A 14786-nucleotide genomic window follows, 5' to 3' on the forward strand; every position below is an offset into this window, starting at 1 on the left:
GGCCGAAACCCTGGAAAACTTCGGCTGGTGGCAGCGAGATAAGATCCAAGCTGGGTATAAGCTTGGGGAGGTTCACAGTAAGCACCCAGATTTTGTACGCTAAGGTCCAGATTTGGGACAGACGTTTACCACAGTAAGCACCCAGATTTTGTACGCTAAGGTCCAGATTTGGGACAGACGTTTACCACATCCCCAATTTCAAGATTCCCCTGCTCTGGTCACTGAACTTAATTAAGCTTTTCTTTATATCTATATATATATGTAGAAAATAGGACCAGGTGTATGCTAGATGGGCTGTACATGTCCAGTGATAGTGAAAGTAGCATACATATGCTAGTTGGGTTGGCAGGCTGCTGAGTATCCAGGCTGATTCCTTTAATTAACTTTAGGATAGCATCATAATGAATCCAAGTTGGACATTCCCCATAAAGAAACATGTTGTTTTTTCTTTATATCAGCCAGAGGGGTTGTCTTGGGACTCTGAGTATCAGGTTTGAAATGATTGGAACTATAGGTTCAAATTCCATTAAGCTCAGTTCAGCCCTTCATCCTTCTGACCAACATGGAGTTTGCCTTAAAAAAACAAGGTCCCATCTTCCTGATGTGGACATCAAGGACTTGCTTCTCTTTTGTGAGAGTAGAACCAGGCCCTAAAGATCTCATGGCACTTTTTGTAAGAATAGGAGTTTGCCCCAATGTCCTTGGTGAATATCGTGCTCCCACAACTACAGCTTGTCTTTGGTTTGTTGATTACTCCCTTGCATCACTGATAGGCAGTTACACATATAGGGCTGGATTTTCAGTGGTTATGGGTACCTACCACCACAACTGCAGGTGCTCAGCATCCCTGAAAATCAGACCCATAGAGTGTAGGACATACTTTGAGTTCCATTGGAACACAATGTATTACATACATGCTCGATGTTACTGTGGCATTTTGAACATTATACAGTCAGATCAACCTTCATCCTATACCATTACAATGTGTAATTCTCTGTTTGCAATGAGGCGTGGATTTTTGTTTATTTATCTCTCTCGCTCTCTCTTTCTCTGTTTAATCTCTTTCTAATTAGCATTAGTAAAGGAGAAAGGAGCTATTGTTTCTAGTTGTAGTTGTCCCGTGGTTCCACCAGCCTCAATCCCTTTGACACGATTGGCCTGTGTACTTTGGGGATGTGTCTCTAAAAATTTGTACTGCTTTTAAACCTGGTTCATGAAAACTAGTTGTAAAACCCAACTGCAATGTTTGGGGAAACTTCCTTAGTGTGTATCGAGACCCTATGTCTCTCACTGTCATCCTCCATTCTTTCTAAAACTATTTCTGCTGGACAAATGCTTTGGTTACTTTTGCCTTTGCTGCTCTTTTTTCTGCTATCATGTGTGCTCAGTGGAGTGGCTAAAGAGGTTATACTATTGTATTTAAAGGACTGTGATCGCTAAAGATGAGTGGTGTGAATGGAGTGTGATTCTGTCTACTTTTCTCTTTCTCCAGGATCTACAGCAGCTGCCACTGCTCATTCTTGCTTCCAGATGGAACTCAACAAAGGCATCACAGCTCTAGCCAATGCCTTTTTCCAGTGTTCCTGGGGAGCAGTAGAGAAGGTAGTTGAGATTATATGACTTCCATTAGCAGCGGTGACAATCACACATGCAGATCAAGGAGACAGTGGATTAGAGCAGTGTGAAATGTGCCCCAATCCACCCAAAATTTGCCTGGTTTAGCTGGGTTTGTTGAACATTCAGACTTCATGCAAGGTTTGTCGATGCATTAAAGAACCTTCTAAGCATACCTGGGGCTGATTTATGGTTTTGACTTGAAGTCATTACACTTTAGCACGTTTACATGGTATCAGCACCAAGCTCGGAGGTGCTGCTGAGTTTCACTTTTAACACCCAAAAGTGAAACATGGCCCAGGAAGCATGAATGGCAATAATTCTGCAATGAGAGGCAGCCAATCCTCATCAGGTTCATTAGTTAATTTCCCTGCAGGACTGTTGCAGTATCCAGTGTGATCAGAGAGGAAACGTTGCTTTTTTGATTGACCCTCTGGTGTTCACACCTTGATTGAGAGTCTGTGTGTCTGATTTTTTCAGATGTGCTGAATACCCACAATTCCTGCTGAAATCAGTGGAAGAGTGCAGGTATTCAGCATCTCTGGAAATAAGACTCTGGAATTGTGACCTTCATGGGTTGTTTCCTTTCTCTTGTTGCTCATTTTAGGATCCTGCAGATGATAAACGATCCACTTGCTTTGACTCCCAGACAATATTTGAGGAACTTCTGAGCATCCAAATGTCGCCAGATCCCCAATTCCTTGAGAAATCCCAACATGAAAGGTACTGGAGATCAACACACAGTTAAAAACAATTATGAGCCCTATCAACTGGGAGAAAGAATTGAGTCAGAAAAATGTGGATGATAATCAGGAGCTATTGAAGAACACTTTACTAGATGTCGCAAAAGACACAATTCCACAGTCAAGGAAGAAGGCTGTATTGGTTAAAAACCAACCTAGTTTAGAGGGGAAGTAAAGGCAGCTAGCTAGTTAGATATAGATACAGATAATTGAAAAAAGGGAAAACTTATAATAGTGAAAATAAATCAGAAGTTGGGAATTGTAGAAAAAAAAATTAAGGAAAGGGACATAAGGAGAAATCTATGGCCAGTAGAGCTAAGGACAATATGAAGAGGTTTGGGTGGTTTTTTTAAAGTACATAAGGAACAAAAAGAATCCTGTCAGTGGAATTGGTCCATTAGCAGATGGAAATACTAGAATTATCAATAATAATCAGAAAAGGCAGAATTGTTCAATAAATATTTCTGTTCTGTATTTGAGAAAAGACAGTGGAAGTAGTCTCATTGTATGATAACACTCTTTCCATTCCACTAATATCTCAGGATGATGTTAAACTAGAGATACTAAAGGCAGACATGTTTAAATCAGTCAGTCAAGTTAAGTTGCATCCAAGAATTTTAAAAGAGCTAGCAGTGGACAATATTAATGTTGATTTTCAATAATTCTTGGGACACTGGGGAAATTCCAGAAACTGGAAGAAAGCTAATGTGCCACTATTTAAAAAGAGTAAATGAGATGGCCCAGGTAATTATAATCCTGACAGTTTGACATTGATCCCAGGCAAGATAATGGAGTAGCTGATCAGAGACTCAATTAATAAAGAACTAATGAAGGGTAATATTTTAATGCCAGCCAACATGGATTTATGGAAAATAGATCCCGTCAAGCTAACTTGATATCTCTTTTGATGAAATTACAAGTTTGGTTGATAAACGTAATAGTGTTGATGCAACATACTGAGACTTCTGAAAGGCATTGGACTTGGTACCACATGACAGTTTGATTTCAAAAAACTAGAACAATATAAAATTAATATGTCCCACATCAAACTGATTAAACTAGCTAACTGATAGGTCTCAAAGTATAATTTTCAAAGGGGAATGATCATTGAGCAGGTGTTTCTAATGGGGTCCCACAGGGACCTGTTCTTGTCCCTATTCTGTTTAGTATTTGTAATGACCTGGAAGAAAAGAAAAAATATCATTGATAAAGTTTGCAGATGGCACAAAATTGGGGCAGTGGTAAATAGTGTAGAATGCAGATCATTGATACAGAGCAATCTGGATCACTTGGTAAATTGGGTGCAAGCAAACAATATGAATTTTAATATAGCTAAACATAAATGTGTACCTCTAGGAACAAAGAACACAGACCATACCTACAAGATGGGGGACTCTATGCTGGGAAGCAGACACTCTGAAAAAGATTGGGGGTCGTAGTGGATAATTAGCAGAGCATAAGCTCCCAGTGCAATACTATGGCCATAAGGACTAATCTGATCCCTAGAATCATACACAGGAGAATCTCAGTTAGGAGCAGAGAGGTTATTCTACCTCTGTATTTGGCATTGGTGCAACCACTGCTGGAATAGAGTGTCCTGCTGTGATGTTAATAAACTGGAGCGGGTTCAGAGAAGAGCCACAAGAATGATTAAAGGATTACAAAACCTGCCTTATAGTGACAGAATCAAGGAGCTCACTCTACTTAGTTTAGCAAAGAGTGACTGCTGACTAGATCACAATATAGAAGTACCTATATCGGAAATAAATATTTAATAATGGACTCTTTGGTCTAGCAGAGCAAGGAATAACAGAATCCAATGGCTGGAAGTTGAAGCTAGACAAATTCAGACTGGAAATAAGGCATACATTTTTAACAGTGAGAAGAATTAATCATTGGAACAATTTACCCAGGGTCCTAGTGGGTTCTCTGTCACTGACAATTTTTACATCAAGATAGGGTGTGTCTCTAAAAGATCTGCTCTAGGAATTATTTTGAGGAAGTTCTCTGGCCTGTATTATACTGGAGGTCAGACTAGATGATCACAGTGATCTCTTCTGGCCTTGTAATCTGTGAATCTATTAATTGCTCCATATGGAATTACAGAGCAAAACTGCTGTACATTCCTATATTGAGTTTTTGCCTAATTAGATAATTGCCATATATCTCTCCTACTCTTGTGTTAGACTACTTTGCTTCTGCTTTCAAAGTTGCATTTGGATACAGATCAAAGCCATGGGTGCAACTGTTGCCACTGATATTGCATCCAAGCTGAGTTTCTGACTACGAGCCCTGGAAAGGAGCCCAGAGAATGCTTTGTGTGCAGTGAGAGAGGTGTGGTCTAGTGGTCTGCACACTCTAGGATTCTAATAATCAAGCAAGTGACTTACCCTCCCCCAGTTGAGTCTCATTTTCCCCGTTTGCAAAAATGGGGCTAATATGACTTATTTATTTCACACCGGGGGTTATGAGATGTATTTAATTAATATTTATAATGTACTTTAAAAAAAGTTATAATGAGAGATGTAGCAGTTCCTTCTTCAGTCTGCCAGGAAGAGTTCTGTGAGCCAAATAACACTGCAGGCTTTCTGCAATGTTTTATTAAAAGAGCTATCACTGAAAATGGGCAGCATAGCTTGAGGGTGAAGTGACAACTATCTACAGGTACATGAAGCTTCTAATAGCAATGGGGGGAGGAGGATTGCGATAGGATGGACCATTAAAAGAATAAAAAGATGAGACTGAGCTAAGGAATATTTAAGCTGAATAGCAGGGGGAAATTCCCAACAATTGGCATTATTAAACTGTCTTCTCAAAAGAAAATGGTGAAATCTCATTGCTTGCTTTTGGTTCCACCCCTTATGCTACATGAATGTTCTCTATAGAACAAATTTCACAGTGTACTTATGCTGCATGGACCTGCAACAGATGCCCAAAATATGTCAAACCCACCCAGAGTCAAGGGAGAGTTGGAACATGCAGGATATTGAGTAGCTTTGTTAGTTGTAGTAATTTTTTCTGTACAAAGAAAACTATGAAGTAGTCAGACCTTGCTCTACTTAAGCTATGTGGACCCTAGGGAAAGGGGTAGATTCAGAATCCGAGCCACAACTTCAGAGCACTGTCTACACAGCTGATTTTACAGCACTAGCCCAAGCCCTGCTACCTCAAATCTATAGAGCTGGCCTGTGTAGACATACCCTACCAAACTTGCTTCCAGGCTTGCGATGAGATTGCAAGTGAATCAGTTCACTCTTTCATCCTGTTTCCCCAACTCCCTTCCCGTCTATTGCAGGTGAAGAAGGAATTAAAATGGAGACTCTGGAGGGTGATCAGAGGAGTCAAACTGGAAGTGCATGTTGTGTTTTCTGTGTCTAGGTTGCAATATTACCAATGTTTTCAGCATCAGGCGGAGATTCAGGATATGATGGAAAGTTCAAGGAGAAAAGGAGCAATGAAGTGGAGTGGTGAGGGGGATAAGAGAAATGCAGATTCCTCTGGCATTCAGGTCAGTCACTCATAGGCTGTGGGCCTGTATCATAGGGTGACCCCACGTGGCATGCTGTCCTGCAGCCATGACATGACAGGCCCACCCATTTTACTTTCCATCCTTCAGAGTCCTCAGAAACAGTCCAAACTGTCCTTGAGTACAAATGGCCATTGTGGGGATAATTTGCTACAGAAGAAAAAGTCATGCACATTACATTACATTACATGCACATTTATCCTTTTCTCTGTGGAAAAGGATAAATGGACACAAATCAGATATTAGGAATGGCAATATACAAAAACCTGTAGGAGAACACTTCAACCTCCCTGGCCACACTATAGCAGACCTTAAAGTGGCCACCTGCAGCAAAAAAGCTTCAGGACCAGGCTTCAAAGAGAAACTGCTGAGCTTCAGTTCATCTGCAGATTTGACACCATCAGCTCAGGATTAAACAAAGACTGTGAATGGCTTGCCAACTACAAAACCAGTTTCTCCTCCCTTGGTTTTCACACCTCATCTGCTAGAATAGGGCCTCATCCTCCCTGATTGAACTAATCTCATTATCTCTAGCTTGCTTGCATATTTATACCTGCCCCTGGAAATTTCCACTACATGCATCTGATGAAGTAGGTATTCACCTACGAAAGCTCATGCTCCAAAACCTCTGTTAGTCTATAAGGTGCCACAGGATTCTTTGCTGCTTTTACAGATCCAGACTAACATGGCTACCCCTCTGATACATTACAAATACCAACACTGTAATCCAGGCAATACATCAAATATTGCTCCAGTGTTCTGTGCCCCAGTTCTATGGCCCAGCCCTGGTGTCCCTCATCATGTCTTGGTGTCCCTCACCATGCCCCAGATCTCAGGCCCAGCCCCATTGTCCCTCACCATGACCTGGCTTTCCGACCCCACTCCAGCATCCCTTACCATGTCCCAGCTCTTCAAAGCAGCCTCTTTGGCCCCCTGGCTTCAGGTCTCTGGTTCCAAGAGCCAGAAAACATCTTCCTCTGCTGCTCTCAGCCTCCAGCCTTCTCTGGCCTTGATTGTCTGAGGTTCAGGAAGAACAGCAGGCTAGACCCTCCACTGGCTCCCTGATAATTCCTCCCTCTTTCCAGAGAGGGTGTGCTGAGAACTTTCTGCTCTCTGCAGCTTTCCCCAGAGACCCCCCTCCAGTCTCTGGACTTTTCTTAAAAGACATTCACTGAGTCTTTCCCTGACCTTTTATAGCCTCTGGTGCTACTCACCCTCTTAAGTGGCCAAACCAGTAGCCTCAATTGTGGTGCAAGAGGGCTGTACCTATTTCATTCACGGGTGCCAGCCAATGTATGACAATCTGATTCTCCTTCAGCTCATTCAGTTCTTCCCTGATGTTATTCCATCAGTGTAGGTGGAATTACTCCTGATTTTTCAGCAGCATTAGAGAGAGGAGAATTAGACCCTTATATATTGAAGAAGCTGAATTTATTGACATTTTCTCTTCATTTTTCAGTCTTTTATTTTAAAATTTCCACCATATTGATAGCCACCAGGGCTTTTGGGTGCCTCAGTTTTGAGGTGCCCAGTTTAATACCTCCTAAAAGGGTGTGATATTCTGAAAGTGCCAAGCAGCTGCACTCTGGAAATCAGGCCCCTTGAAAGATGGGCACCCAAAATTTCTAGTAAGTTTTAAAAGCTTTGTTAGTATGACAGACAGATTTACAGACCAGCCAACTCTTAGAAGAGAAGAGGTGATCCCCCCAGTGTCACTGCTTCACCACTCTTGATTGTCACTCTTGGTAAGAGAGCCTGGGGACTCTCCTCACAGCCATTGCTCTGTTACTCTTTCTTCTTGATGGCATTACAGCATCTGTGACCTCCCGCATGGCTTGCACCTCTATCTCCAGCAGGGACTCCTGCTGGGAAAGGCTGCAATTAGGTAGTGTGAGCTCACCAACACTATTTATTTATATATATTCCACCTCTGCATCCAAGTGCTGTGTATTTCCATGTGGAAAGGATCAGGGCTTCAGTTCCTTTGAGTGTCAATTGACTTGGTTGCACATTGGAGGGCTCTTTGACTGAAGGGTTTCAATAGCCTGTGTTTTCTTGTGGAAGGTTGCGAAGCTAGAGAAGATGTTGGATGGTCTGAATGAGGAGTTCTTCCAGCTTACAGTGCAGGCCTTGACAATCCAGAAGGAGGGGGAACTACTGGACCAGAAGCTCAGAATCCAGGAGGAATCATTTGCGGTATGAACCACTTTTCATGGATTTGGTGCATTTACCAAACTTCACAGAGGTGTCCATCACAGCTCACCTTCAACTTGGTGCAGCCCCTAATGATTTTGCCTCCTGTGCTGCAAATGGTGAGGGTGAAGAGCCAGGCTAAGTGAACAGTTCAGACATCCCTGAACCAGTTGTCTCCTTTCCTGCAGACCCATCAACTCCAGTTCAGTTCATCAGAGAAGGGGAAAGATTTTCCTCCAGTATAAAGTCTTTTGTCATGCAGTTTGCCTTGTATAGTTGTGTTCCCATCACTTAGTCTTCTGTTGTGACACAAATGACATAGCATCATGCGGCATGCAGGCTGACAACTCTGTGCTCCAGAAATCTAGCCCCAAAATATAGGTGGCAACAGAAGGTCAGAAATTTACCTATGCAGATCCAGCCAAACAAGATATCTGCTGAAACACAGGGAAAAGGAGAAGAAAGCTGGCCTTGGATTCTGCAAACTTATTGAACTTTGTGGTTATTAACAGAACCTAAGCTTCTCTAGGCCTCTAGCAGGGCATGCTGTGATCTAGAAGTTGAATAACTTTGTAACATGTATGTGGGTCTCCATAATATCAGCTTTTGCTAGAACAGTAAGGCTGTGTATACTAGTGGTTAGAGCAGGGAACAGCACCAGGACTCTTCAGTTCTATTCCCAGATCTTTGCCTGTGTCCATGTACGATCTTGGACAAATCACATTACTTCTTTGTCTCAGTTTCTGCATCCATAAAATGGGCTATAAGTGATATTTTCACAGCAGTTGTGAAATTTAATTCATTGGAACTTGTAAAACACTTTGCACACTTTTATTTTGCTATAGAAGTATCGAAAGGTATAATTAATTACAGTCCAAACATTGCATGGAGCTACAGAGTCCAGATGAAATTGCAGCTTTCCAGAGCCCTCTGTAGAGAACTTGGGAAAAGATTCAGTTGAGAACTAGTCCTACTCCTGTCTCTCATTTCTTGGTGTTCTTTTCCTTGATGTCTTGTCACAGTGAGCAGTTGCATGTATATAGGATTTCTGTTTCCTAAGAGCTCATCTGTTAGAGCTTTCTGTTTGTATCATCGCAAATAGTTGCTATGGAGATGGATTATGAAGCAACCAAGGTTTGTGACTTGCAAGGAGGAGGATGAAGATCCTGGTTCTCTTTATGCAAATATGTCCCTTTCAGTAAACGAGAGGACAAAAATATGGATATAAGGGGAACAGCTTCTACATTGAATATATTCCTGGAGGTGGCTGTGAATCTCTAATAGATGATGACCAGTTTTATATAGGACATATAGACATATCTGAGCTAGTTTTGATCCAATTAACTCAAAAAGCAACTGCACAGACTTCAGTGCTGCTTCTTCACTGCTATCAGTGCCCATGCTAACTAGGTGAGAGCTAGCTCAGGTACGTCTATGTACATTCTGCAATCACACCTCTGATTGCAATGTAGACTTACCCGCCGAATCTGGGTCTTAGGATTGATTCCCTATAAGTGAAGTATGATAATAGTTGCAAGTCAATAGCATTTTGAACCCTTGATCTTGCTGTGCTTTATAAAAGTGGGTGTTGTACAGACATGTGATTGACAGTTTTTCACTTGCTCAAGATCACTAGAACCCAGGTCTCCTGGTTCTAAGTGCTACTTTCTAGCCCTTAGCCAGGCTGCCTCAGGAAAGATGTAGCTGCTAGTTGCTGCTGTCTGACTCCATGGGAGTGTGCTGTTTTATTTTACATTTTTATGGCAGATGCTGGGCAGGATTCATGAGGAGGAAGCACAACACTTCACAGAGCAGCTGGAATCCTGGGGTGCGAAGAGAGACCAAGCCCAGTTGCTGGAAATTAAGAAGAGCTGTGTTGCTCAGAGAATTAAAGACACAGAATCTGAGCTGTTTCATCTTCTGCAAACCACAGCGGCCACCAGCTCATCTCCTGAAGGAGTCCAGCAATCCTTTTGTACCAGCTAAAAGCATTCAACTGATGATGATGTTCCATCATGGCTGTGGTGAACAGACCTGTGAAAACATAGGCACCTATTTTCCATGGGACATTCATACATGTACATACACACAGTGACATGCTGGTACATATATGAGGCTACACAATCTTCAACCCACACATATGCACCATGTGGGTTATATGGGCACATATTGGCAGATAAATATATGCACAGAAACAAAAACACTAATGGATACAGTTTGATACAAATATATATGTTCATGAACATAGGTGTTCACATGCACACTGATAGATGCATGCTGTAGTTCCTACATATATACACTCTTTACAGCTGTGAAGGCGTAGACTCAAATGTATTCCTACTCACTGTTAATCATTCATAATTGTGCAGCGTTGAAAATATCAATGTTCTTAACTTATATCAGTGTTCAGAATGTACCACTCTCAATCAATAAGACAAAAAGAGAGTAGAAAATTAGACTCCTCGCATACATTGTAGGAAATCTCTGCCCCTCAGCAAAATAAATTATGTGCATCTCATGCAGGCTCCACCCTTAAGGTTATTTGTTTTCCTGGAAAAAAAGTGCTTTCATCCTATCTGGTCTGAATTTTAATAGCTTAGGAACATTAACTCAAGCAGAAATGTGTCTGACTTCTGCAGTGTGGACTGTAGCCTCCTCCCTCCCTTTCTGCCCAGGTGTCTTCAGATCTCTTCCAGGTAAGGTATAGTAAGGTAAAGCTGCCTGGCTGGGAGCCAGCATAACACCTTGGCAACCCACACACACAGGTGCCTGCTAGTAGATTCCAGCAGCCTCAACCAGGCCCCTTTAATTGATAGAAACGATGTTTATTCAGTTGTCGACTCAGGAAGAGGCTTTTGAGCCCTGCAGGTTCCTAAGCACAAATAAATGTTTACACGGCACTTCTGCATGGCATATCTACAGGTGGCGTCATCAGTGAGAGAAACAGGGCACGCTGGCACCTGGCAGCCGGGACTGACGTGCTCAGTTTGGCTTTTACAAGGTGGCTGCCTGGTCAGATGTAAAGGAATTTCAGGGTCCTTCCCCCTGGGGGATGTTGTTCAGGTACCTACGCCTCTTAGATGTTGTTTCCCTCACTCATTCTGTGCCTGGGTTTTGACTTTCCTTGGCCTGCACAGGCAAACTTTGAACATGGTGTCTGGTTACCGTTACAGCTCTGTCTTGGGGGAACATAGCCACTTATCAGCACGCTAGAGGAGCTTTTAGCAAAGGACAGGGTGGGAGGAGGCTGTGGAACAACTTGGCTAAGAGCAAACACCTAACTCAGAGCAGTCGTAGGGGGGACTTAGGCCAAACTCTGAAATTGCTTTTCTGTGTCAGTGTATGATAGTGGGAAAGTTGTCACTGGTCTCTTGCCTTCTATTTTTTTTTTAGGTTATTGGTAGAAATGTTTGTAACAGTCCTTCATGGAGGTAAGTGAATTGCCAGCCTTGGATTTCTGTTGCCTCCTAAATGTCCATAAGGAACTTAGTCACTCAGGACAATAGAGGCAATAAAGCTAGCATTGCTGTCCCCCCTTGGTATACTGCTTTTGGCAGGGAAAAAAATAAAATATTGCATAGAAAGTGATTTTCTTTTTCAAAATTTCCCACAAAAAATACTTGGTATTTTTTGTCCAGCTCTCGTGTTAGGAGAAGGTAAGTGAAAAGTTTCCTGGGTGACATTTTCAAAAATGCCTAAGTGACTTGGGAGCCTAAATTGCATTTTCAAAAGTGATTTAGGCCCAGATTTTTAAAAGGTATTTAGGCATTACTAGGCTCAGCCTTGCAAACACTAACTGAGTCAGGCACCTAAATCTCATTTTCAAAAGGTATTTAGGCCATTAAGAGCCAAAATGCCCTTGACAGTTGATGAGATTTAGAATCCTATGTGTTTAATCACATTTTAAAATTACATTTAGACTCCTTAATCAGTAAGACATTGCAAAGCTGAGTGCTGCAGTGCCTAAATACCTTTAAAAATCTGGCCCTAAGGGCCTGGAGGAGCTTGGTCATAACCTAAAATATAGGTCACCCTACAACAGTGAAAAATTCACACCCTGTGCTCTTCTGTTAGGTTGGTTTAATCCCCACTGTAGACAAGTGTCGCTTCTGTATGTCATTCAAACCCAGAACAAAAAAGGAGACATCTGTCTCAGGGCACTGCTGATGGAGTCGTTGCTGACTCCGGCACCAGAGCATAGGTCTGACTCGGCCCCGAGCAGTGCAGCATCAGTACAGAGTGCCCCGCTGGTGCCATCTACAAGCCAGAACCAATTTTCCTCCCCAGCCCTGATCCTGGCCAAGAAGCCCAAAATGTCTGCAAGGGGAAGATCTCCCACATCCCATAAGGGAAAGGAGAGAAGCGGAGGAGAGCCAAGACCCATAATGGGCAGTTCAACACTTCCATCAGGGAGTTGGGCCCCAACTCATGTTGAGTGGTCGAGCCCCTCCCTTACTATGCCTGCCACACCAGACATTGACGAGGGCCTCCATCAACTCAAAGTCTCCTCGACGCCCGAGGCCCTGCAGGCAGCGCAGAAGATACTGATGTTACTGGTGCCACCCACACCAGCTCCAGCAGTACCCAAGCCCAGGAGTAAACCCTCCCTGGGACCATTCCGAGTGTCCTCACCTCAGCGGGCACGGAGGAGGCAAGGGCACCCCACCAGCACTCGCCTGCATGGAGCCGTCATGCCTTGGACTTTGGGAGCAGGCTCAGAGAAGCCCTCTTCAGCTTCTGGACCCTGGGCACTGACAGCGGGATTTGAGGATCGCCGGTAACCTGACGCAGACCTGCGGAGTATCATGCCCCCGGCATTTGCGTCGAGACTGACCCATTGTATCTCCAACGTCTCATCACCATTCCTGCAACTAATCAGCGGAATGGGGTCACTGGTCACCTGCCTGCCAGCACCCGTCGCCAAGACACAAATCCGCTCTATCAGGGATATTCTACTGACAGCCGGCCTGCTCCAACTTCTGGTTCTGCTCTAGATCCCGGTACAGGCCAAGCAGCATGAGGCATAGATCGCTGGTCTACTGACACAGATACGCCAAATGCCAAAGATCCCCGGGGTCCTGCGGGAGGAACTCATCCTGATCAGATAGGTTGGAGTCGAGGCACAGCGGCCTACAGATACTGCTAAGGGAAAAACTTCTGGCACTGGTGCATGTGACAAGCACACGCACCTAATATGGAATGCACATGATCAACACATCTTGAAGAACACCAGTTACAGAAAAGGTAACTGTCTTTTCCCCCCTCATCCAGAATTCAACCATCCCCTAAAGTGACTCCTGCTGGGAAAGGCTAAGCCAGAATAGCTTAGAGAGAAAGCTTTTGGTTTTATGCAAAGCTCCCAGCCAGGCTGACAAGATGAGGGGAAAGGGAGACAGTTGTACTGAGGCTCCAAGCTTAATATCTGTAACTGGGGTGAAATGGGGGCAAAATGGTAGGAGTGGGGACTCAATGAACATGATGTACCAGAGCCCTATATTTCTCTCGATGAGCCTGCTCCCAGTGGCCTCAACTAGTTTAAATTTTGCTCCATGAGTTATTCTTTCTCAACAGAAAACGAAAAGACCCTTTTTAACATTCACTGCAAAGTCCAGCTTCTCCTGGAGAGCATCAAACACTGCTGTGGCTATGAGAATGAAGGTAGGATGGGTCACTGTGCCTTTCCAGGGGCCCTGTCTTGTTACAGCTGTGCTTGACCATGCAGTTTGACTAGACTGGGTTTCTGCTGACTTTCACTTTCAGGGTGGGGGCATCATCAGGCCTTACAGGGTTGAAGTCTAAGAGAATGTTCACGCTAACTACCTGCAGATTGTAACTATCAAGTCGCATGTGGTTCTACTGATATTCCAGTTCAAATCAGGCCACAAGCGCCAACCTCTGGTGCTCTTGCATGTAATCCCATGTATAGTTGCATACAAAAGCTCCAAGTTACCATGGTCTCAGTGTGACACAACAGGAAGCCAATGTCTCTAAGGAGGCCCCATAAGCTTGTTAAATCACATGAAATAAGCTAATAAGATGTATGTTTCTAGTTACTGGTTATGGATTCTAGCTAGTCCTGTGCAGATTTTTATGCTCAGAACAAGAAAAATTTTCATTTTAGAGATGGGCCTGATCATACTCCTCCTGCTCCCAGACTTCATTTGCTCGCTGGTCTTCAGCCCTTATCTGCGCCATGCTTTGCAGGTGAAATCGAGCTGGCAGACGTGAGTGGCCAGGTGAAGAATTTGCTTCAGAACCAACATTGCTATGCTTCAGAACTTCTGAGCGAGAGAGAGACCTGTGTACTCCTCTGTGTCACACGTAGGTACAGCATTGTCAGTCCTGTGAGAAGAAAATGCCTCTGCATTTTGGCCACTGACATTCTGATGACTAGCAAAAGAAATGGGGGGCTTGTAAAGAAACGCAGCACTTGGATGGCATGGTGACAGCTCTCCCTAGCATTCCAAATGGGAGTGGTGAGATCTCCTACATCCTCTATAGGGCGACCAGATGTCCTGATTTTATAGAGACACTCCCAATTTTGAGGTCTTTTTCTTATATAGGCTCCTATTACCCCCCACCTCATCCCAATTTTTCACATTTGCTCTCTAGTCACCCTAATCTTCTAACGCTTTGCCACTCAAGAACTGGTACAGGGCATGGTGACCATTCTCCTTTGGGATAGGCACCGTCACACCTCTAGCCTACAA

At 43.5% G+C, this 14786-nt stretch overlaps 1 protein-coding gene across 1 annotated transcript in view; it reads left to right on the forward strand.

Annotated features, from left to right (window-relative positions):
* The window catches only part of LOC142047909 (uncharacterized), a 13389-nt gene extending 2996 nt beyond the window's left edge, over positions 1-10393 (forward strand). The window contains exons 3-7 of the mRNA XM_075073555.1: positions 1493-1602; positions 2222-2337; positions 5736-5865; positions 7948-8079; positions 9844-10393. Of these exons, the coding sequence (XP_074929656.1) occupies positions 1493-1602; positions 2222-2337; positions 5736-5865; positions 7948-8079; positions 9844-10062 (707 nt within the window). The 3' untranslated portion in view covers positions 10063-10393. The remainder of the gene's footprint in view (positions 1-1492; positions 1603-2221; positions 2338-5735; positions 5866-7947; positions 8080-9843) is intronic.
* The last annotated feature ends 4393 nt before the right edge of the window (positions 10394-14786 follow it).

This window comes from Chelonoidis abingdonii, chromosome 18, assembly GCF_003597395.2.
Source record: "Chelonoidis abingdonii isolate Lonesome George chromosome 18, CheloAbing_2.0, whole genome shotgun sequence".
NCBI lineage: Eukaryota > Metazoa > Chordata > Testudines > Testudinidae > Chelonoidis > Chelonoidis abingdonii.